This window comes from Plectropomus leopardus, chromosome 10 (assembly GCF_008729295.1).
Source record: "Plectropomus leopardus isolate mb chromosome 10, YSFRI_Pleo_2.0, whole genome shotgun sequence".
NCBI classification, from domain to species: Eukaryota; Metazoa; Chordata; class Actinopteri; order Perciformes; family Serranidae; genus Plectropomus; species Plectropomus leopardus.
The window spans coordinates 7961139-7986852 of record NC_056472.1 but is presented as its reverse complement, the minus strand read 5'-3'; the positions used below and the strand labels follow the sequence as shown (position 1 = coordinate 7986852).

General features: G+C 40.0%; 1 protein-coding gene across 1 annotated transcript; it reads left to right on the top strand.

Moving 5' to 3' along the window:
- The first annotated feature begins 6117 nt into the window (after window positions 1-6117).
- Window positions 6118-9532, top strand: twist2 (twist-related protein 2). The gene is made up of 2 exons (XM_042494948.1): window positions 6118-6839; window positions 9006-9532. The coding sequence occupies exon 1, from the start codon at window positions 6313-6315 to the stop codon at window positions 6805-6807; it is 495 nt and encodes a 164-aa protein (XP_042350882.1). The 5' UTR covers window positions 6118-6312; the 3' UTR covers window positions 6808-6839; window positions 9006-9532.
- The last annotated feature ends 16182 nt before the right edge of the window (window positions 9533-25714 follow it).

Genomic DNA, 25714 nt, shown 5'->3' with positions numbered 1-25714 from the left:
GGGCACACGGCGTTACTGCGAGTTACTGAAGAATGACTCTATGAGTGGAGGTGCATACGGTTTTATTGCCCAATATGTACCTCTCACCAATATTGCCTGTTGTTTCATTCATTGTGGAGGCCTCTGCTAAACAGCCTCTTATTGGAAACACTGCCTGTGACTGATAATGTTAAGTACCGCTTCTGCTGTTTCACATAAATGAAAGCTTGTGTCTTTGTGTTTTGAGTGACTGTTTTTAACAAAAGAGAAAACAATGCTTAATGTGTTCTGATTGGTACCAATGTTCTTTTTAAAGTTATGTAATCAGTTGTTTTTATATAAAGGCTGCTGTTGTGTTTTTCATAGATAATGATTCAATGTTAAAATGAGATGGCCGTGGTGTCTGACATGCAAGTTATTATTCAGAATCAACTTGTGAGTCACATTCTCACAATTTACTGGAAAAGAACTGGGCAATAAACCAGACATAGGTTTTGTTTTTTGTCAAACTCTGGGGACCAACCAACTCCTCCGTAAAGTCCAGGGGTTTAGTCAGAAAAACAGCAAAAACATTTTTTTTTTAAATTCTATTTTTATTCTTTATTGTGAGAAATGCACCTCTATGAAAGAATACCACGAGTAAGAAGAATAATACTAACCACACACTTTTGTTGCCTAAACTTGGAGAAACAAACCTGAAAACAAAATTGTTTACCTACATTGTAAGCTTATTTTGAAAAAGACAATGCATGTAACAAGACTAAATTGACACGCCGTTCATGCACGTCCAAACTTGACACAAAAGAGCACCTGACACATTAGTATATGCTTAGAATGACCCTCAGACTTGGTGCCAATTAATTAAGAACGAGGTTGGAACAATGCTTGGAAAGAGACGGGCAGAGTTTACTGCTGAGATGACACAGAGTGGCAGAAGTTATCTCATAGCATCAAAAGCATCAAATCGAAAAGGGGGCGAAAATTAGACGAATGCAGAGAGACATTCGTCCTGGGAATAAATTTAATAAATAAACCTTTCCAACTGAAGACAAAAGCCAGATGTTAGAGGGTGTTAGTGGGTGTCTCTAAATAAGGTCTACAGAAGAAGAGCGGAAGCCGTCAATGTTTGTCATGTTGGAGTTGAGTCATTTTTATCATTTTAGTTTTGTTTGTCTTGAAGTTACTTGCTCTCCCAAAATATGGATCGACATGTTTCAGCGGGTACCACTACACCTTTGGCCACTGTGCGAAGCTAATGAGCATGAAGCTACCATGTATCATTCAAGTACAATTTATCAGTTATATTACCTACGATATGCTGCAATTCTGCGCAACGAGAAGCAGCTGGGCCTTTCCTCTGCCGAACATCTTTTGTTCATCTTGAATCACTTTCTGACAAACACATACACACACTCTCATACACACACAATTGCATGTATGGAGAGACAGATGTAGACGATGCATACAATAATCAGGTGATAATGTATACTCTACATGAGTTTAAAAGCCCATATGCACACTCACATACACAAGCAGACATATGCTCGCACACAGGCCGCAGCTTTAGATCCTCTTGCCAAGATCATTCGGGGTGAGCCTCACAAGTGTTTGTGGGGGTTGGAGTCAAAGGTAACCGATCCTGGCAGGCACATGGACAGTAAAATTCCACTCATCGCGGCCTCTAACAAATCATCTCTTCCATAACTTCTCTCACACGTCCATAGCCCCCTCTGTCAGATCAAAGACTGAGGGAATCATCACGCATCCATACATTTGGCCTCTTTCCTATGTTTTCTTCTTTATCCTTCTTTTCTCCATCTCTGCAAACCTGTTTTTTATCCCTCAACACCTCTCGATCTCACTTCTTGTCTCGCAACCAGTCATTTCTATTTATTTGTTTTGGTTGAAGGCCGCGCATACGACAGTGTTTTTTTTTACTGGTGAGCCAGCAGAAAGGATCTTGGCTTATTAAGGCCGTGGCCTCGACTCATGTGGAGCTGGTTTTAAAGGTGTCAGACAAGACAGAGGTACGTCATTCTGCTCCGCTGAATTACGGCCTGAGCTCATCTTTGATCTGAGACGCAGGTCATCCCTCTCTCTCCCCTCTGTCTCTCACTTCATTTTGCCTCTCCATCTCTTACCCCCTTCATCTCTCTCAGGGTTTGTTTTTTTTTTTTTTTTTGCGAAAACCACAGCAACCAAGAATTCCCCTCTTCTCCAGTGAGCATTGAGTGAGATATACATGAATCACTTACTGAAATCCACAGAGGATAACAGAGCAGATTAACCCTCTATGGAGATTACAGCCTGTATTTCAATTTTTAAAAGTTTTAAAAGATTTTTATGAAGTGCAATAAATGATCAGTTCAGGATAAAGTTTTAATATTTAATCAATTAAACTTCAAAGGCTCAAATTTATAGAAAAAAACAGTCTTCAGGCATTCATCCATGGAGCAGGGACAAAAGCAGCTGACTTAAAAAGCCTTTATTTAGAACATGGCTATTTGTATAAAAACACTGATTGGATCCGACACTTGGTCTTCGTCAGGGTTCTTTCCAAGGTCTGTGGATAATCGTGAGTAACCCGGTCGTGATTTCTGGAAAGAGTCATTGCTGTTGAGTTTTTCAAATGCAAGTTTTTGGCACTTTGAGCACCATAAGCCGAGTGCCATCTAGTTCCATTATATTGGAGAGAAGGCAGACACCTTTACAACCGATATATCCAATACCTAGCAACTCACACCACAACAATCTGGGTAAATAAACAGCACTTCAGGTAAGAGGGATATGTATTTTCAATTTCGGGGTGAATTGTCCCTTTAAGTTTCCTCACAGTTTTTCACATTATGTTTTACAGTGAAATATGATCATCAGGAATGAATTCTAATCAGTTTGAGACAAGCTGTCATCCTCATCATTCACTGCTTGCCTCTTTGAGCTCGCTTATCATTGCCCGGAGCATATACAGTGGATGGAAAAGTGCTGGCCAGGGGCCCCTCTGGCTTTTTTTTTTCTTTTCTTGTGTATGTGTAGAGCCTACCTCACAGACGCTGTGCAGGATCAGCCGCTCACTGTGCAAGTCAGAGCTTTTTCCCCTGGGCACAGAGGCCTCCTGCAGCTGAGCCTGGGAGCACGAGGTCAGAGGGCATAATCAGGCAAAGTGTGTGTGTGTGCTCCTGCATGTGCATGTTCCTCCTTTCATGCGCTGCGCCGTGCTTATTATTGGAGCATTACTTTCATATTTGCATGTGTGAAACATTACCTGTTTTATAAAGACGGTGAACTAAACCAGCAAAATGTAACCACACTTGAACCTGTACTGAGGCATGCCAGGCTCTGCATGAGGAGCTCTGGCACAGAGTAAAAGTAGTGTGACAGTCACCATTACCAGTGGAACCCAAAAACACAAAGCAGACCGGGGTCTCCTGTAGGCCAGGGGAGCTTTCAAGGGAAAACCAGGATATGTCCAAGTACCAAACGAGCACTCGTGGGTTTAAACAAAGTTGTGCAACTTTCAGGAGGTACTCTGTTCTGCCCCATTTACAGCCACCAGTCTCCCCGGATGTGCCGAGCACACATAACATCAAGATACTGCAGTGTGATTATTTTCAGATACTCTTGGTGAATTAAAGTGTGTAAATGTGCAAAATTGCTTCCTAATAAGAGGCAATTATTTAGTACAATTTGATTAATGGTCGACCCTCATTAACAGCTGAAGCTTTGTTTCCTTACAGGGATAGTTTGTATTTTTTGATGTGGGGTTGTAAGGGGTACTTATCCACAGTCAGTGTGTTACATACAGAAGATGTCAGTCACCACGCCCCCAGTTTTGGAGATGCAGACTGGAGTAGACATGGAGGCAATTTACTGCTGTGGATGTGGGTCAGCTACAAAACATATTTTAGCCACCTAAATAATGTTATATATATATTGCTCTCTTCCAAGCCAAACTCCACTGAGAAACACCGTGATTTAACTCCCTGAACACGAGCTGCTGGTCTACTGCTGCCTCGATCAGTTAGTTAGTTTGTGTTAATGTTTTGCTTTGGTGAATCTGAATTACACTTTTTTTAAATGCCAAATCACACAACTGCACAAACAAAATCATTTTTCGAGGCAGCTCCTGTGTTCAGCGTTGCTAAAGAGTTTGGCTTGGAAGAGGCTTTCTCATTGGAAATCAACATCTAACATTAGTAAAACAGTGAAAATACAGTTTGTTTGTTTTGTTTTTTTTTTTACAGTTTTTACAAAATACAGTTTAATACAGTTTTTTTTATTTTTCAGGCTGGACTTTTTGGTTGGCTAAAATATATTTTGTTGCTGATCCCTCCACCGATTGCTCAGCTTCCAGGTCAAACTCAAGTCTACTTCTCCAAACATGCAGACTGACATCTACTGTATGTAATACATTGTCCCCATACAACCTGAACTACTTCTTTAATAATTTAATAAATCATGGAAAATCGTAAGCTTTTTTGGTGAGAAAAGTAGCCTACTCTGCAAAAAAAGGTTAAAGTCATGTCCTCAGCGTTCGTTCATGCCCCAAAAGCATCATTTCAAGGTAAGTGTAATTTTCTTTAAACTGATAAATAAATAAAGACGCAATAAGCAGATCACCCCCTTGGTATCTAGAAAATTATATTTAACTCAAGGAACATGTTGCAAGCAAGAAAAATCAGCTCAACTCACTGGCTCTCTGGCTGTTTCTGTTTTCAGATAAAACATAAAATGACTCGTGAAATGACATTTTTCATGGGAGAAAAGGAACACTGGCTACAGCCAGGAAACCCACAACAATATAGACCCACAGAAATCTCCCGAGGTCAGTCAGCTGATGTGGACAAAACTCTGCATTTTGGCAGCGGATAAATTCAGCTCTATAATGTGAGCCACCTGTGCGCCGCTGCGTGCAGGGAAAACATGACATGACAGATGAAGAGGTGGACCGCTGACAAAACGCATGGAGAGACCGTCCACTGGAGGTATCCGCAGAAACCGGAGAGCTGCTCGGTTAGTTTAAGCCTCCTTCCTGTTTGACTTCCACATTATAGGAACTGTGAGAGCGCACCGACTTGATTCGATTAAAGATCAAGCGGATAGATTTCGTCAAGGCCGGCAAATTTGTGCGTAAATCGGCCTCCACAGAGCGCAGAGTCCACACTGAGGAGGGAAACATGGTATTTACTGTACATGGATGGTTTGATTTTTTTTTTAAAAAGGGGGGCCGAAAATACAAACATTAATATATATGTTTAGGTGCAGTTCAGATTTATTTCTCCTACATGGGCTGGTGTTTTCCTTTAATATCCATCAACCCTCATTATTTTTGAAATATTTAGATGTCTGTTTTTAGAGAATAATATCAATGTGAGCTAAATAAAGAATTAAATGTGAGTATTTTGTCTATCTTAACTTGAGGACATGATATGCGCTACCCTTTCAATTTTGGGGCAGAATAAGCTCACTGGATCCAGTGTGAATCCCACTGTTAAAGCGCAACTTTTTCTAAATACAATATCATAAAAAAAAACATAAGCTAAACAATATATTAAAGATTATCATAAAATATAAATAAAATAAATAAAACAATTCTTGGGAAAATACATTACAAGCGGTACATCCAAATTATTTGTAATATAACCCATAAATCATAACATGATTAATTGTGGTTCAGTAAATACAATAAAAAAAGACATATAAAAAGATAACTGTTTGACAGCATGTAAAAAATAAAAATGAAATATAATTACATGAATAAAATGAAATAATTTAAGGAAATTCGAATCAAACGTGTCATCCGAATTTTTCAGTAATTTAACCCATAATTCATAACATGGTTACTGAAATGCTAAAAATAAACGACAATTAAACAACTTTTTTTTTTTTAGGACAAAAAGTGGCAGTTTGAGCGCGCGCAAATAGGAACAATCAAACAGATCCGCGTTGCTTCTGACAGTAAATAAGTGCCTTGTTTGAGTCATATCAGACACATGAAACCATGACTGGTCCCTCCTGCTTATTAGCGGAGCGGGACGCACACTAGCTCCCCCTCCAACCTCAAAACCCCTCCCCTTCCACTCTCAAAACTATTTAGCATCTGAAACCGGGATAAAGTTTCCAAAAAAATTTTTAGGAAAAAACTTCCTGCGTGAGGAGAAGCGTGCCAACCTCCAGTTTGAAATCAGTCTCTTCTCAAGCGAGAGGCGCAGAGCGCAAGACCTCTTGAAATAATCCACCTCATCTTTACGGATATCTACACATTTTCTTGTAACCACGGCTTCAAAGGTGGACAGCGTGTTTTCCGCTCTATCCCTGCATTTCTTCAAGAAAGAAATGGAAGAGGGCTCCAGTTCTCCGGTCTCCCCTGTGGATAGTCTGGTGACCAGCGAGGAGGAGCTGGACAGACAGCAGAAACGCTTCGCGAGGAAGAGGAGACACAGCAAAAAGTCGAGCGAAGACAGCAGCGGCAGCAGCCCGGGGCCGGTGAAACGGGGGAAGAAACCGAGTCCGAGTAGCAACCAGTCGTACGAGGAGCTGCAGAACCAGCGGGTCTTGGCCAACGTGCGGGAGCGGCAGCGGACTCAGTCTCTTAACGAGGCCTTTGCGTCTTTACGCAAAATCATCCCCACGCTGCCGTCGGACAAATTGAGCAAGATACAGACGCTGAAGCTCGCCTCCAGATACATTGACTTTCTGTGTCAGGTGCTGCAGAGCGACGAGATGGACAACAAGATGTCCAGCTGCAGCTACGTTGCGCACGAAAGACTCAGTTACGCGTTCTCCGTGTGGAGGATGGAGGGCGCTTGGTCTATGTCAGCATCTCACTAGCAGCCACAGACCTTCACTTAAATGCCAAAGCGGTGGGTAACACTAACTCAAGCAAGGAAATTTTAAATTATTTGTAGCCCTAAAAGTAAAAGACCTTGAAGGATAACTTGCTTTATTAATTATTTGACAAAAAAGGGTCTTAATAACAAAATTACTGATATAAACACTGAAAAATATGGCACTGTATGCTGTATACTCTGAAATAGTCTTTAAGATCCTTTATCTTTTCTACCTTATTATTGTAAAATTGTGACTTGTTATGTTTTGGTGATTGAGCCACGTGTCTTGGATTTGGTGGATGACATTTACTGCCTGCATTCGCATTTTACGCACACACTATATCCCAAGCGATCAAATTTCAAAGCAAAACGTGTGCAAGAGTTGAGATCATTGCCAAAACATCAGCTGGTGCCAAAATGTAGCCTAATTGTTTAAAAGCAGGTCTGTGCTGCGCGCGCTTGTTATGTGAGTGACACATTTCACACCGAGGCCTCAGCATCTTTCCTGCGCCTCACTCTGCGTCTGCATCCGGATGCTGCTGCGCGCAAAGGGCCTAGGAGAGCCCAAACAACTGATCCATCAGATTTTTTTGTTGATATATTCCCACAAGTTCCCAAACCATAATGCAGAAGTTCAGTGTGTGGAAAAGGGGACACTGTATTTATTTTTGAGAAAAGTATTAGACGCAGGCGGATTAATACAAATGGTTTTGGATTATTTTTACATAACAGGCCAATTGAAGAATAAGACCGAGAAGTTTATACAATTTTCGGCAATTAAATAAGGACTTTTTTGCAGAGTTAACCTCCTCTGTAGCCCCTCTTAGCTGCATTTCATAATAAGTGGGGTAAAAAAAGGACTGGGCCGCACCAAAACGCAGCTGTAGTGCCACCACGGGTAATTTATATCCACAATAGAGTGCTTTCCTGTGCGCAGACCGCAGGAATGGGCAGCTCGGCTGGACATGAAAGTTCAAGCCAGTGCGAGACAATAAAAACAAGAGGCCTGCATTAACGAGCAGTCAGGATTTTGGTCACGTTATTTTGCAGATTTGCAGCTCGTGTCGTGAGAGTCAGTGATGCAGTAACACACACACACAAAAAAGTAAAGAGCGGCTCAGGCATCATCACAACAGAGACTGACAGCTGAGAGGAAACTCAGTCAGTTGTGGTTTTAGTGAAATAAACGTGCGATTTTGGAATAGAATTTAAAGCAGAATCAACCAGTTCTGACAATCTACTAAATTATGACATCACGAGCAAATGATAACATCTTGTCATTTGCAGGAAATACCCCCACGTGTCCTGTTTTGATATACTCCTTCAAAGTAAAAGGCAACTTTTAATAAGATGACTTTACACTAAACAACATTTCGAGTTAAAATAACTAGACTCAGAGTTTGTTTAGTTCTCTCGGGCCTGTCGTTTAGTTAGCAGACCGCCCATCAGCGAGGCTTTGTTGTCTTATACACCAACCGTGGTGCCGTGAGGGAGACGCATAAGCTACATTACAGTAATTTGCGTAAACACTGTAAATTTGAAGGCTTTTTCCCTCCCTGAGTTTAATTGACCTCCGTGGAATGTAAAAGAAAAAAAACAAACGCACGGAAAAAGTACAACCTTAGGAGTTGGGGTTTTTTTTCCGTCTCAAAATACATAAATTACTCTGTCATGTAAATATATTTTAGTTTTGTTGCATACCTGGATTAAAATGGGCAAAATATTATTACTAAACACAAAAAGGGCCTGTAAAAATACTCTTTACAAATCGTGACCTTGCTGCTATATTTCCATAATGACTTTGGGCTTAATGTTGCTCCGAGGAGTTAGATTTTATTGTTTTAGGACTGTCCGCTAATCCACAGCGGAATGAAAACGCGTGAATTTACTCAGGTGTTTCACAGTAAAAGCCAGAGAAACTGCTTTCTTTTTTTTAAAACCTGTATTCCACTGCAGCTGTTCATTCAAATACAAAATGTTCCCGCTTTGCTGTTGCCATATGGTTTTACTCAGCTCAGTGGCTAATAATTGATTCATTAATGACTTCCCACATGCTAAGCGAGCCAGTGCCTGCCTAAAACAACAGCACATATAGACGCACACAGAAAAAAAAGCTTAAATCAATAATGCATCCAGTTATTTTTCTTCTTTTTTAAAAAAATGTCAATAATGATTTTTATTTCTGTCTCTCCATCACAGACTGTTTACTTCAACAAAAGACCAAAGGGATTATTGAAGAACCCATCGACCTCAAAGGCATGGCGGGGAGACGTAATGTGACCCACAAACTCTTGGGGAGTGTGTGTTGTGTGTGTGTGTGTGTGTGTGTGTGTGTGTGTGTGTGTGTGGATGCAGATTCATCATCACACTGCCTCTGACTGTCTGGAGCTGTTTGTGGCAGAGAAGAGAGAGAGGGGGGGAAAAGGAGACAGACCTGCAATGTGTATAGCTCGGCCTGCAACCAAAGCCATCCTTTAAAAAAGAAGGATATATATTTTGTTTTTCAAAGACTTTAAAACCAAAGTATAAATATATATAAAAAATGCATATTGTACATACCTGTGTACCTATAGCCTGTAAAAGGGACCAATGCAATTTAGAGTCTTTTGCTGCATGGATTTATTTCACCGACTTTCTTTAGTGTCCAGACTCCGTCCAATGTACTTTTTTTTGTTTGTTTTTTTGTTTTTGCTTATTTATTAAAACACATATTTTTGAACTAAAAATTGTTGATTTTATTTTATTTTTTTTAAATAAGAAAAGCTGCAGATTTTTAAGATTTAACATAACAGCATGTCTGGCTGGAAAAAAAAAGATAAAATTTAAAAAAATGAAAAAATCACACAAGTTTCAGATGAATTTCCACACAACAAGATGAGAATGAAAAACCATTCGTGTAATAATGAATTAAATAAAATTAATTAATGTGGTTCGTTGGTTCAGGTTCCCCTTGTGTTTTCTAGATTACAAGAAGAATAAAAAAAAAAGAAGAAGAAAAAAACAACAACACAACACTTTTTTTTCACTGATGGGTGTGAGAACTCCCCCCTCCTCTTGTTATGAAAAGAAAACGCCGACTTAAAAAAAAAAAAAAAAAAAAGAACCATAAAAAAATACAGCTTCATTAACAGTGGAGGAAATTCGAGCCAGTTTCAAACTCAGCCATATAAAATGCTTGTCCGCTTAAATAACGAGTAATCATTTCAAATGGCGATGCCTTTGGGCTCTTTAACGAGCAGGGAGCCCCAGCAGCCGCAGATAAGGAAAATAACTCTGCTCGGCCTGCAGCTTTAAAAAAAAAAAGAGAAGAAAACAGCCAGGAAATAGACGACTGAAGAAATGCCTTTGAATCTGTCCCGCTCTCTCTTTAAAACATTCAAATTGTTTACATCTCGTTTTCCCAGACTTGGTTAGATGCAATCTAAACACTGAAAGGAGCTCATTGTTAACGCAGGGCTACTGGTGTAAATGGCAAAGCTGATTCCCTGCTGCTGCTTCAGCTAAACTTTGGACTCCGGCTCTGCTGCTGGACTCGTTTTTTAAGGCCAAGGACCTCTCTGATGAAAGAGAGACGGGGCAGGGACTCCTGTAATGACTTAGGTGACATATTAAACTGAGCCTACATTAACATGTGGGGTGGCCCAAAAATAAAAACATAGCTTTATATGGTGCATAAAATACAAATTAATTACATATTCATACATCATGGGTTAATTTGACAATGATTCATGGGTGACAGTTAGCCTATCATCAATATTGTGTACTGTAAATTATGATTTTTATTCAAAAAAAAAAAAAAAAATCTGATTTATCTTTGCTATAAAAAAAAACGCTGTAAAAAAACTTTTTGGAAAAAGACATTTCTGTTTGGACTAACTTACATTTTTAAGTCGACTGAATTTGAAAACACAAGTTGAATCATAAAAAATACCTCAACTTGTATTTTTTAAATTTAAAACTTAAAGGCAGTGAGGATAGATTTTGTTTTTAAGTTAATACAATTAGTATCTTTTTACAGTATATGTTGAATGCATGCTGATGTGTATTTTCATATTATATTTTGGGGAATGAGTCCTATGGCTTTATCATTTTAAAACCAATAAAACAAACATCACTTTGTCTTTTTAACTAAATCTTTATTACATGTCAGATGGACACAAGCCAGTAGAGTCCACCTCTTTCCTTTACTTCCACCTGGGACTGATACTCACACTTGGAGTATCAGTCCCAGGTGGAAAACTGCATTGCAAAATAAAAAGTATCCAGGCGATAACAAAAATGCTGCTGCAATAAAATCACAATTGTTTTCCACAGGCAAACCCTGAACTTTTTGAGAATTTTATTTTACAGCCAGTGTGTGTGATTTTCTCGAGGTCAGTGCGGTTTGAAGGGGAAACACCTGCGAGCACAGTGGCTTTCTCCTCCTGCTGCTGATGCACCAAACCAACACTATCCACTTATTATGAGAGTTAACACACACTCTGTGTTACATGAATGCATGTATGGAAGTTCATGTTGACAATCTCTCTTCTCTGCAGTGGTGGGTTTGTCTGATGATCTGCACAGAAAAAAGTCCTTTAGATTGACTTGATTTTAATGTGATCAGAATGTGGACATATTTACCTCTTTTCTTAATGCGATATTGCTTGTCAGACCAAAATATTTCACTCACATTAGACAGTTTAAAAGAATCATGATGGGTCTACATGCCGTTCGTCATTTTCTGTGTAATGTTAAGTGATTTAATCGTGTCCAGGGTGCCTGATTTCTAGCTGTAAAACCAAGCCTTCAATAAAAATTCAAAAAAAATTCACAAAAAAAACACATTTTATGTCACAAAAATATTTTTTTTTTGGTGAAAGAAAACTATACAACATTGACACTTAACTCCAAATTCACCCAGAGCCTGTATTACCCAAAACACATCGCAGTTACAGAGCAGTTCAAACCAGTTTAGGGATTTTCCTCTTCATCGCTGGGCACATAAACAATGGATGCATAACAGACTGAATGGCTTAAACAACTTCATTTTATCATGAGCAACACAGTCCCTTGCTTTTTTTTTAAAAATTTAACTTGGTGCCTACATGCAGGCACATACAAGGGAAAACCAGCTTTGTTATTTTATGGCCATGATGTTTAATTTTATTGATTTATCTGTGTGTGACACTGTGATATCTGTGACTAATTCTATTCATGCTTGTTCACGACACAGCCTTCCCCACAGTGACAAAGCATTAAGGCTGGATTATGCACATATTTTCTGCATAATCATAATCAAATAATCCTAGTCATTCTTAGAGTAATAAGAGGAAAAATTCTTTCTGTTATATTCTATGAAAATGTGTCAGGGCGTTTGGCAAGGTGGTCTCAGATGCAGTTGGACAGCCCTTCCTACCAAGGCCAGCTTATCCATAGGAGCCCGTTTGATACCTGCTCATTATCCCGGGCCCTCACAGCTGAGCAGCACAGAATCACCCGGGGCCACTGCTCCAGCAGTGCAAGAGATCCAGATGTTTCCCGTAAAATCAGACGGAAAAAGCTACAAAACTTTAATTTGCAGTAAAAAGGGAATAAAGTAAAGGTTTACACTCTGTGTGCCTCAAACAGTATTCTGTGTTCGTCTGGTTTAGTGAAAAAAAAAAAAATCCCAAGGTTATCCTTATACCACTTTGGAGGCTGATGTCGGCATGACTGAACTTCCTCTGTGTGTGTGTGTGTGTGTGTGTGTGTGTGTGTGTGTGTTGTGTGTTTTGGCAAAGCTGAAACTCAGCTGTCTCGGCTGCCACCATGGCATTAAGCATGACTCACTTGAAAAACACCTCCAGTATTGATCTTTGTCTTTCTTTCTCTCATGGTGTGTCGTGGAGGATCATTTGGAAAAATGAATCAAATGTGCAGGGGCGTAGGTGTCATTTCAACAGTGGTCGGGGGGGGGGGGGGGGGGGGGGGGGGGGGGGGGGGGCATGAATCGGGGTTTAGGGTCTTACGCCAGAAAATTATGCGCATCAAAACACTTAATTTCCTGCATTCTGGGGAATATTTGTGCAATATTTTTCATTAGTTTTTGTTGTAAATGTCTGTTTTTGTTGTTGTTGTTGTTTTTTCAAAATAAAAATCCTCTGCTTCCACAATGCTTTTATTGCGGGAGACAAATGCAAATGTTCTAAATAATGAGTCCCCCCCCCCCCCCCCCCAACTCTACACTAATGCAAATGAGTCGCATATAATGAAACCTGTTCTTAAATTGAATTATATTATTATTAGAGCTTATTTATTTCTAAAACATTTTTAACAAAGAAACACCTTGCTTTGAGAAAACAGCAACATTTGGTATAAAACTGGTCTAGAAATAACTTTAATACTACACATCTTCTCAAATTATTGTATCTTTGTGTTAAACTTGATAAGTTTAGCTGACGATAATTATGTATTTTTAAATCATCTTTGCTGTTAAATGTAGAGAAACAGGCGCTGAATGCACAGCATAAAGCCCAAAGGCTGTTAGGTAATTAAAATAAAAAATAAAAGTAAAAGAAAAGAAAAGCACTTTATTTGCTTTATGCAGTGAAGATAGAAGAGCTGTCTTTGGCGTTGGCGTGCGCAGACATATTGACAGCTTAACTAATAGAGCAATCCTGATGCATGCGCTCAGCGGACACACAGTGGAGAAAAAGAGAGTCCAGAGGAAGCTGGCAGAGCCTCGGCTGTCAAGGCTGCCTGGATGAAAAGGAATTAGCTGAGGTTCTGGCCTTTTTCTGCAGCTCCACTCTGCCTTTCCTTCATTCCATCATTTAATCAGGGGCCCTAAGACTTTGATCCAGCACAGGAGGGCCCCACTGCATTATTATCAGGCATCAGGTCTAGTGCTTTTTTAAAAATGTATTTATTTGGAGAGGGTGGGCACACACAATTATATATATTTAAATTCTTTCTGATCCAGCAGCAATCTTTAGAGAAGAGATCGATATTAACTTTAAAATGTACCAAAGTGGTCTGAGGATTTAAATCAATACTAAACCTTCTCCTCTCAGTCTGCGTAGATTCCTCTTAACCTTTGGTGGTTATACAACCTCGAGCGACACTGAGAGACTCTCAGACTACAGGAGAGGTTATCATCCTCATACCTGTTAAAGTATCCTTCAGAGGACATCTCTGTGATACCATGAGTTCCCACATATGCATCCGTACCTTTCTGCTCAGTCATGAAAGGATTCTACAATCCCCCTCTGTTTCTCACTCCCCTGAAGCTCCCTGTGAATCTTCCTTATTAAACGACTGAATGCTACTGTAGATGTCATCATCTCACCTCCAAAATCTTTATCGCACGGCTCATCAGGGGGTTTCTTGTGGACCCTGGAAGCTGGGGGAGTTGAACTGGACAGGAAATCAGTTGTAAAAGTAGTCCTGCTAGGAGTGTAGGGTGTGGGATGCTGACTTTTTCCTTCATAAGTGATGCAGATAACATGTTGCTATTCAGGGGAAAGAAAAACATTTTTAAAAAAAAATGTGTATGTGTGTGTGTGTGTGTGTGTCATATTGAGAAACTATCTGTAATTTTATGTTGTGTCCATGTGAACACAGCCTAAGCTGACATGTTTTTGTTTTGGACCACCGTCACTGTCATATGCAGAGAGATCAAAGCCTGTGGAATACATCTAAAGTCCCATATTGTACAAAGTCAGATCCCAAGTCTTTTTTTTATTATAGAGCAGGTGTAGGGGCTATATAAATACTGTTAAAATATCGACACACACAGTATACAGAGAAATGCACAACACGGGCCGCATTCACAAACTATGTCTTTAAACAAGCTGTCAGGACTTCTGTGTGATGTCACAGCTATACTATATAAAGGTAGGAATTGCCGGTGCAGTGCGATTACAATCATCACTGTCATAACCGTCACTGACTGCAATGACAACCAAAAACATCAAGAGCGCAGATGTTGAGAACCCGGAAATGCTGACCAATCAGAGCAGACGGGGTATATGGGTAGGGAGGCTTAAAGAGACAGGCACTAAAACAGAGGGTGAATGCAGGTGTATTCAGACAGACTGTAAGAAAAATAATGGTTTTTTTTTCCTCTACCATAATAAATTGTCTTAACCATAAAGGCTTTTGTTGTTTATTTGCAGTTTGATTGATATTAGTTGTGGCTTGTGTTGGAAATTAATCAATGACAAAATCAGTAAATAATAAATAAAAATATAAAACAAGTGAACAACACTATTCAGTTTGCACTACACAAAGCCGTTAGCTGTGCCGGTTTTTGGGGAACGTGTATGGGAATGTGTCTGTGCTGCATTATTCCTCGTGTGTAACTCGGCCCTTGGCTTGGAGCCTTATAGCACATCTTCTTTTCTGGCATTGTCTTTTGTCCATCTGGTCTCATCTGACACACACACACACACACAGTGTAGACCAACTGCTGTGGACAACATTAAGTAAACTACGTCATTCCCTGTTTCCGTTATCCGTTCCATTTCTGGATAAATCAGCCTTCCTCATCCTTCCCGTCTTCCTCCACTGGCATTATCTGGGACTTTTACAACAGGGTGGCTAAGCAGGGTACAGACTGAAGCGAGGGTAACACTGATCATTACATCTCTGTGTCCACAGAGTTGGAAAATATCTAACTTTAGCGTCAGCAATGGTAGCCAAACAATAATTACAGCTTTCCTAAGCAGTTCAGATGAAGGGCAAGTTGGAAGATGTCATTTCGACAGGGAGACATTTTCAAAACATTTAGCATATTCACAAACCAAACTCATTAACAGTAATCATTGGTTATTAATCTTTGTGTTGCTGATGTTCTGTGAGTCAGGTCAGACATTAAAGGTCCCATATTGTAAAAAAGTGTTTTTGAACATTAACTCATGTAAACATGTTCTTGTAGAATTCCCAAAAAACAAGTACGAACCTGAAAATAAGTGTAATTTTGGATCTGTAAAGACTGACTTTTTTGACTCCTCGCCTCTCATTTCATTTCCTAGATTTTGGTGAATTTTCATTCACCCATTTGTTCCTTTTCTCCATTAATTTATCATGGAAATCTGGTCAAAAATAAAACTCCTCTGCTACTTTCAAGATGTTATTTGGGGAGACAAACTTTCTAAATATTGAGGGAGATGTGGCCCCTGCATACCACCCCAAATTTACGTCTGTGCAGGAGTCAGTAACAGCTCCAGCACATTCAGCTGTGAAACTTGATTCGTCTGCCGGCTGTGGAGGAGACGGGGGGGCTTCTGGGTAATTTTTGTGGGTTGACATGCCAACATTCCCATCCTCCTTTGCTCTTCATTAGCAGCAGTGATGACCGCCAGGTTCAGCAGGGGTCAGCGGTCACTCGGGTCACTCGCCTTTATTTACACTTGAGAACTTTTAAGGGTGCAGTATTAAATCACTTCAATTTAATACAAGCCAAAATCAACTTATCTACTCAAAGGAACCATAAAAGTGAGTACTGGTACTTCTTTTGACTGCAGTTAACTTGAGATTGCACTTTCAAATTTTTACATTTCATTAAAAGCACGATTAACTTCAGATAAAAGAAAACTGTTTCAAGACTCTTCCCCAGTTTATGAAATATCACACCAGAGCACACTGAGAAGTGAAGAGAGGACACAACGTGAAACAATGTACCACTGGACAGTTTGAGGTTTCAATGCATTATTCAAACATTGTCTACATACAGTGGTTTGGGCTGTCTGATAAACCCCTTAGTGGCAGGGTTCAAAACAAACAAAAGCCACATAAAAACAACAACAGGGCTTTAATGCCAAATCTAAACCATGCAACCTCATCTTTAATGTAAAACCATCAATCAAACTGTGGAACTACACCACGTTTCAAAGAAGCAAAGAAAGAAATGAGAACAAAAAAAAGGCAAACTTTGATCACTTTTATTACCATTCTTTTTTCCTCCAGCAAAGCAATTACAAACCAAGGTCCACTTACTACCCTTTTTCCCCCTTGGACCTTTTGACCAAATTACATGGTATTCATCAAATCCATCTTGATGACTACTGAGCATGTTCCATGCACTGACAAAGACTACGCACTGCATTTAATAAGTGCCATAACTGAATTAAAATTGGCAGAGTAAAATGGTTGAAAAGCTGAAGTTTTATTAAATAAATAGTTGAATCTCTGAGAGGCTCCTCTCAACAATTAAAGGTGAAAAATGGTTTAGTCCACCCCTGCACTAGGATGCATCTCTAAACGATTCATCTAGAGTGAGTGACTGAATGCTGCTGAAGCAACTGTTGTGTTTCCCTAAGGAAAGGTAACCAGGGTTCCAAAAAAGAAAATAAAAGAAAGAAAGCAAACTAACTTAAATAAATAAATAAATAAATAAATAAATGTGTGTGAGAGAGTCATGGATCCCTGATGCTGAACAATATAGTTTTGGGGGAAAAAAAAAAGTTTCACTATACAGGAAAAAAACGGGTCACCCAAAAGGTGAATTTCAGTGCTGGTTCTCTTCTTTTCATTCTTCATTTCCTCCAGTTGTGATCTGGCTTATTACAGAAGTAACATGTTGCCTAAAATGAGAATCAGCACAAAAGAAATCCATTCATTTTTCTGCTTTGTTCTTGATGTTAATGGTTATTGTGACTTTGTGCTTTTGACGCCAGAGCTGACAGTGACCCGGCCTGTTTGCAACAGCTCCTCGCCCCTTTTGATGTCCGTGTGCACGCTCAACACCAGACTAAACACATACAGTAGCAAGACAAGCAAACGCCGCACAGCTTTTCAAATACACCATGGATCAGAGGTCCCAACTGGACTGGTGGAACATCCAGTGGAAAGAACAGCAAACGCTCCCAGACTTGCTCATGTGCATTCCCATTGTTTCCAAATCCATGCTTGGAATAAAATAAGTTGAGGGAAGATTAAATACTGAATTGAAATTTTGTCTGCTACAAACCGACTAGTGTGAAGAAACCTGCCAAGGAATTTCCGAGACTTCTCATGGGCTTTACTTGAAGGGACCACCTCTTGGATCCCCACTTCTTCAAATATACCCAACATTTTTGCCTGTCTGTGTGTGTCAATGATCCCAAACTAATGACTCTCATCTGTAATTAGTTTTACTTGTCATCCGAGCAGCTGGCCAAAGCCTCATCGCCATTTTGAGTCAGTCAAAACCTGCAATTAAAAAGCGTGGTGATGAGCACAGCTGGGAGGATGAGGTCTTTTTTTACGCACACGGGTGGCCGGGTAATGACAGAGCTAACTGACAACGCTGCAAGGAGAGGAGCAAGGCAAGAGAGCTGCCGCACACCAGAATGTCACAGAGGGAAAATAGATAGAGGGGTTTCCCAGATCTCAATCCTGAAGCTGACATTTCGGCCCTTTCTTGTGGGGAAGAAGAGGCCATCTTGTGGGCTGGCCTTCAAGAAGGGGGGAAGGTTCAGGACTCCACCTTTTCTGTGACCTGACCTTACTCAGGGGTCGCTGTGCGTCGCTACATAGCAGACATGACGAACGTGTCAACGCCTACGGTGAGCTAAAGGTGAGCCGGGCAGTCTATGTGTCACGAGTGCGGTCGTTAGAGCCACCGAGGAACCATAAAGAGGTCACATTCTCAGCTTTAACGTCATTTTCTTTGACTCCTGGGAGCCATCGCAGCTCCTTTCAGCATCTGTATGATAGTAAATATTGTCCTTCATGTCTCTGTTTAACCTTATTCTCCCAAAGAACCAGAGATGAGCTCCTCTTCGTTTGCCTCTGACACTGCAAGCCTCTGTGATTTACAGAGATCGTGACGAGCCGACAAAGCCTGAGGCAGCGCCGGTATTTACACTGTTTCTCTCTGAATTCAGAGTTTGACAGGAAAGCAGAGGAATGTGTGTTTATTTGAGGGGAGGTAAGGCGGGATTGGTTTTGTTTGCTTTTGGACTGTTGTCTTAGCGTTAGTTCCACCACCAACAGGGATTCACTGCTGTTTATTTGGACACTAGCCCAGACCTTTGACCTTTCCAAATGGGTGGCTAATCCCAGCCGAAGCTACTGTGGGGCCCCTTGCTGCCCTTCCTGCAATGCTGCCTCCCTCTGGATCTAAAGAAGAACTCCACTGATTTTAGACCTCCAGGTATGCTTGCAGCTCTCGGGAAGCACCACTACATGCTGCAAAAAAAGCTATATAAAGCCTTTTGCAACTTCAAATAAAGCTGCACAAAGTGTGACGAACTCTCTCAAATCATATCTTGTTGGTTAAAAAACTGCACATTTCAAAATGTAAACTGTTTTGGTTTGCAGTAACATTTGGAACCCAAAAGCAGCACAAATAGTTTAGAGTGTCCAACAATGACTACCAGTGGTGTAGACAGAATAATCTGGTGAAGAGTGGAGGTGAAGGGTTTTTATACTGAGGCTGATGAGGAGGAGATGAGTTGCAGGTGTGAAGTTGTGCCAGGTGCTTGATTGCAACAGCCGCGCCCTCCAGAGACACACGCACGCACACACACACACACACACACACACACACACACACACACCACACACACACACACACCACACACACACACACACACACACACACACACACACAGAGGGGAGGGGGGGCAGGAAAGGGGAAAACACACAGCCAGAGATGTGACAGAAAAACTAGAATTACCGCCTTGTATTGTGGCTGTATGCCTCCTCCAACCAGTCAAGCAGCACATTACATCAATGTCTGCCCACTAATATAGGTATGAAGCCTATTAAGAAATGTAATGAAAGTTATTAGGTGTGTTATCACTATATTGACATCTATGATTGATTTTCATGTGAGAAACATGCCATCTTTACTTATATCTACAGAGTAGAACACAGTCACATAATGCAACTAAAATCTCCTAAACTCTATATCAGCTAAGTCAATGTAGCCATGACAGGTGACAATGTTTCAGATATAAAAGTCGCCGCAAGACGCGGCAGATTCTAAAAACGTGGACGCTTCATGCATACATCTTCAGCACAGAAGATCTATACAGTGAGCACAGTTTCAAAGTGGACACCAAAGATCAGTGTGACTAATAAGGCTCGTCAGTATACTGATATTATATTAATATTGTGATAAGACAATAGGTATCATCTGTGATTTTGGATACTGAAATATCTTGGTTGTCCCTGGTTTTAAAGGCGGCATTTCAGTAAAGTGGTATAATTTTCTGAACATACCAGACTGTTCTAGATGTTCTGTTATTTTCCTTGTCCCACTTAGCTTTTGTATTCACATAACTGATTCTATTTACCAAAACTCTTAATGTGTAAATGTTTTGTGTGAAGCACCAATAGGCAACGCTACAATACAGCTGCGATATTGAGATATTTGGTCAAATACATTATAATATTTTATTTCACTCCATATTGACCAGTCCTAGTCAACACTTAAGTATCTGACCAAATGTGAAATACAGTTATAATCTCTTCTGTTTCGGAGTTATTGCATTGAATAATGGCGAGAACTGACCTTTAACCCCGTGGAAATAAAATGTTAGTGTTTTATCCATTTGTGTGATATTTTGTCATATTAAGCATTTGAAATCTTGAGTTATGGCCAAAAAAAGATTTGGTGAGGTCACAGTGACCTTGACTTTTGACCTTTGACCACCAAATTTTAATCAGTTAATTGCTGAGTCCCAGTGGATGTTTGTGCCAAATTTGAAGAAATTTCCTCGAGACATTCATGAGATATCCCATTCACGAGAATGGGATGGACAAACAAAAAGCAAAACAGACGGATGGACAGACAACCCAAAGACATAATGCCTTTGGCCCCATCTGAACAACTGAAACCAGCAACCAACACTATTAACATAAAAAAACAGACATTGCAGTTTTTCCAAAACAATACTTTATATTGTAGATGTCAAAGACAACATGTTAGAGCAAAGGTTCCCAAGAAAAAATGTACTATTTCTGTAACAATGGTGGAACAAGTCAAAAACATAACTGATAAAAAAGAATATGCATTTTATACATATGTAAACCTAGAACTGTTTGTTTCTCAACCACAGTGGTCATAGCAATAACTGGCTTATTTAGTGGAATGGACAACCGTAACAATAACCAGGCACCTGGATGGAGCCCTTTGATAAGTCCAGATGTGACAAAGAACAAAAAAACAAAAAAAACGTCTTCCCAAAAGTCCATCAAAGTCACATCTCACCTGGTATATAAAAAAAAAGTTTGTCCATTCTGTTGTCGCAGTTTACAAAGCGTCCCCTAAAACAACTGGTTTTCTACATAAATACAATAAAATCTATTGTCTGTATTACAAGTGCTAGATACTTTTTTGTCCTTTTTTTTTGTAAAATATTCAACGGATGTGTTCCAGGTTTGATGATTCCAAATTCTACAAGCACAGGTAAAAGCACACCAACCAAACTCCTCCCCAGCAGAAACAAAAAAAGCAGTAAAAGAGATAAAGATAGTCTGGATACAGTGAAAGTACTAACGTCCTTCAGTGTTCGATCCCTTGTGCTGATATGTGGTATGAGACAGACAGGCAGGTAGGCAGTGCATGCGGACATACGAATCATGCAGAAAGAAAAAAAGGAATGGAGTGGAGTCGGACCAGGCCGCCTAAATAAACAGACACTTCTTGGACCTGGCTGGACTGAACTATGAGGGCAAAAACAAAAAGATATGGCCCCTCCTAATAAATGGAAATTCTAACAAAATGGAATGCTTTTTTTTCGTGACTGGACATTGTGTTAAGACTAACAGTGAAGACAGACGGCCAGAGTGGCCAGACAGTGCTAGTTTTGGCTCCTTTTGAGAAACCAAAGCATTCAGCAACAGAAACCCCATGACTGGCACTGCTGTGCAAAAGGTTCTGGGAATGTTCTGGGCTGTGTTACCGAAAAAGCATCTCACCAAGTGTGTTTACATACACAGAGACGTCAAAGTTAAGGTGATGCATTTTCATATTCAAACCATGAATACATCTAGATGCATAAAGTGTAACAATCTTTTCAAAATTGTTTGGGTAGGTGTCTGATATAAAGGGAATGTACAGGAAAAAAATCATAATTCTTTCACATGACTATGAGTTTAAACCATACGAAATTAAAGTAAAAATGTGATGCCCAATGATGTCCCTCTACAAATGCTTAGATCATAGTTTTCTAAATGCACTTTGTTATTCAAATTTACAAGTGGTCAGTGAAAGATGGCACACACATAAAATAGTCTTAAGTGTGACCTCTCTGGCCATTTGCAGAAGCAAATGACTGAAGGCCCTGACACACCAAGCCGACGGGTCAGCCATCGGTCAATGTTTGGCCATTGGCCACCGTCTGTTGTGCAAGTTGCTGTAGTGTATCCACCACCGTTGACCCTCATCGGCACTAGTTGTCTTTCTTTCCACCAAGCCACAGGACTCCCACACATTTTCATGGACGAAATTTCAAAACTTTTCCATGACTTTTCAAGGACCTATAATAATCTTTTACTTATACTACTTGCCCAGTGTATTTTCAAACATAAATTCTAAACTCTGTTCAAACATAATTTTAACTAAGGAAAAAATGAAGAAATATAAATAATTGTAATGTAAACAAATGTCACTCATCATCACTCATCATCATCAACACATTTTAGAACTACGTCATGTCATCAGCTCTGGAGAATAAATTTGCTGTTATGTTACATTACGTGGAAGGGTATCTACAGAAGTTTGATGTGATGTGTGTGTTGTGTGAACATTATACTCAACAAAAATTCCATGACTTTTCCAAAACTTTTAACAATTTTTACTAGTTTTCCAAGCCTGAAAAATGTGATTGTGAAATTTCATAACTTTTTTAGTTTTTCCATGACCATGGGAACCCTGCATTCAGCATGCTGAATCCGTGTTGAAACTCAGTGCATACGAAGCAAAATGAAAGTTAGGAAAGTAAACAAAGAGTGTTTTTCTTAAGCCATTGAGCTCTTTAGTAGAAATGTTTCCTGATTCTTTTTGTTGTTGTTCACCAGCTTTCAGTAAATATCCTTTGTTCTTTCAACATATCATCGTGTTGTTAATGTGCTAACTGGTTAACTACTATATCAATGTCCTCCAGTTTTCATTTCTGAATGACGATTACAGACTACTGCCGTCTGCTGGTATGAAGGGTATTTCCTCTTACGCTGGTGCAGAACATACGTCCTAACTGCACGTTGGCTGTAGTCTTCAAGGTGTGTTCACATGCAACTTTTTGGTCAAGACACAGGCGATGTGAGGTGATGCAGTAGGGGGCTTTCGTCGCTGCTAGCTCTCTGATGTCGGTTTGGTGTGTCTGGGCCTTTAGGAACATGCAGCATTACTCTGCCAGTAGAGGTCAGATACATTCAGTCAAAATGAGAAACTTTGCTCCTTGCATGAAAATTTCAATAAGCATATGGCATCACGATCCTTTTTTTCTTATATATGTTCCTGTAAGACATTATATTATTAAAAACATTGGTCCTAGTACAGGAGAAGCCAGGAATGGAGTTTTGGTGCTCTGAAACAGAAAGACATGGGCTGCTGCAGGGATCAAACACCTGTGATACTTTGGATACAGGGACAACAGACCACCCTGAAACCCAGAGGTATCACTTAGCTGATGAACTAAATTACACTTTTGAACTAGAAGAATTCTAAGGAATGTTAAAATAAGACGAAGGACATGTGGCCAGATAAGGAAATAAGTGATGATGGTGTGAACTCATTTGCACGGCCCATCAGAGTGATTTAATGTGAGGGAAATAGCATGGCCATGTTCCAATTCAAATCCACCCATCCCATTTTTCTAATAGAAGTTGAACTTGTAGACTGTTTAGAAAGAGGAAGAAATGGATCACCACTTTGGTCACATTTAAATCCTGTTTTTGAACTTAAGTGTCACATTTCTTTAAATATTGAAACTTTATAGGTGCCGGCCAAAATGTCTGTTTTTCTACAATAGTTTCTACACACAATATATAAAAAATGTGATGCTGGGCACACCTACTGTAACAGTGTCATGGGAGAATGGGATGGATAAAGCCAATAAAACTAGTCATCAGTGTTGAAAGACAAAAAGACAACCAGTAAAATGCTACTGAACACAGAATCAACTGTAACCAAAGACAGTAAATGGTGCATTCAGTGACACCCTAAAAAGAGCCGACTGTATGTAAGGCCCATGTAAAGTATCATTTTTCAATACCATCTTCAAAAACAAGATCATAGTATTTCATTATGTATAGATATATATAATATACTCATTTCTTTTCATATATAAATCTACTATGAACAGACAGTAAATACACAATTGTCCATCATTATACAAAGTAGAAACATTTGCGTCCCGACCCTCCCGCAAAAACCCTGAACCCAGAAAACACAGTCATGTAATGTCCGCTAAAAACAGAGTCTGAACCCTCACCTGTTGTGAAGTATGTCAGCTTTACAATGTAACAGAGACAGACAGGGGGAAGTGAACAAAACAACATTTGAAAAAGTACAAAAAGACGTCATTGAAGTCCACCGACAGGGCTATGAAACCAGACAAAAAGACATGGATGAGCGTAAAAAAGAATCAACTAACGCAGAGTAGTCATTGACAAATGTGTGTGGCAGGAATACTCAGGAGATTGATGTCCTATGTACAGTAAACAATAGTTAACACCACAGCACTCTGTTTCGCTGTGAAGGTAGTTGCCTAGTGGCCAAACACAAGCTGGAGGGGTAGTTACAGAGAGGAGGTTCACTTCTGCAAACCGTTTCATCAAACATGTACATGTATCTTTTAGGAGCTAAAACAGACAGTGGCCCATAAGGATAACGTGCTGCATCTTCAGTTACAATTCCTATTTAAACACACATACAGAAATACAAAACATATACAATGATAAATGGACCTACACTTGTATCGAGCCTTCCTAGTCTTCTGACTGCTCAGAGCATTTTTACACTACCAGTCACATTCACCCATTCACACACTGGTGGCAAAGGCTACCGTACAAGTTGCCACCTGCTGCTCAGTAACTACTCTCAAACAGCTACACACAGATGGAACAGCCATCGGTAGCAATTTGGGGTTTAGTATCTTGCCCTAAGATACTTCGACATGCGGACTGGACGAGCTGGGGATCGAACGGCCAACCTTCCAAATAATGTACAACCCAGTTTACCTCCTGAGCCACAGCTGCTACAAATACAACAGGAGAAATGCACTGTAATTTCTAACGTGCTGCAGGAAGCCAAAACAAATACATATGAAACAATGCAAAATCAAAAAAAACAAACAACCCCCCAAAATAAATTGCAACAGAAAAACATTGCATATACAATCAACTTTACACAAGTTCCCCAGGCCACTAGGGCGGGGATACTCAACTTGTGCTGCTCGGAGGCCACTTTTGCAAAATAGCAGGAGGCCAGGGGCCAGTCAATAAACCAAACAATGTTTAGCAGATAAAATTAATTGGTGATGCCAATCGAGTCTAAGCAGCCCTGCACTGGTCAGCTGGTCAGCTGTTTGCAGGGGTGTTTCTAGGACTGGAGGACCTTCGGGACCTCTTTTGGGAGGTCTGGGGGATCCTCCATTGGCACTTCTTTTGGCAAATTAATTTTGGCAAATTATTTAGCCTGGGTGACAGACCACACAAGAGAGTGTGCTTGTTTTTGAAGCAAAGTGGACTACAGAGGTGACATTAAAAGGTACACATTCTTCATTTACAGCTGGCCTTAGTTGTGTATAATATCATGAGAGAGCAAAAGATTTACGCAAATTTGTTGCTTTTTTAAAAAAATAATTTCAGACTGATAATCAGACTGTTCCATTTAGCGATCCCCCTAGAGGCCTGGATATCTGCCGTTGTGTTTTACTGTTGCATTTGTTTGCAGATTTGTGTTTTTGACTTTGCATCGTTTCTGTTTTTGAAGCACAAATTTGTTTTGG

What these genes read in the sequence shown, in the direction of transcription:
- twist2 (XM_042494948.1), top strand. Translation starts at nt 6,313, where the DNA reads ATGGAAGAGGGCTCCAGTTCTCCGGTCTCCCCTGTGGATAGTCTGGTG.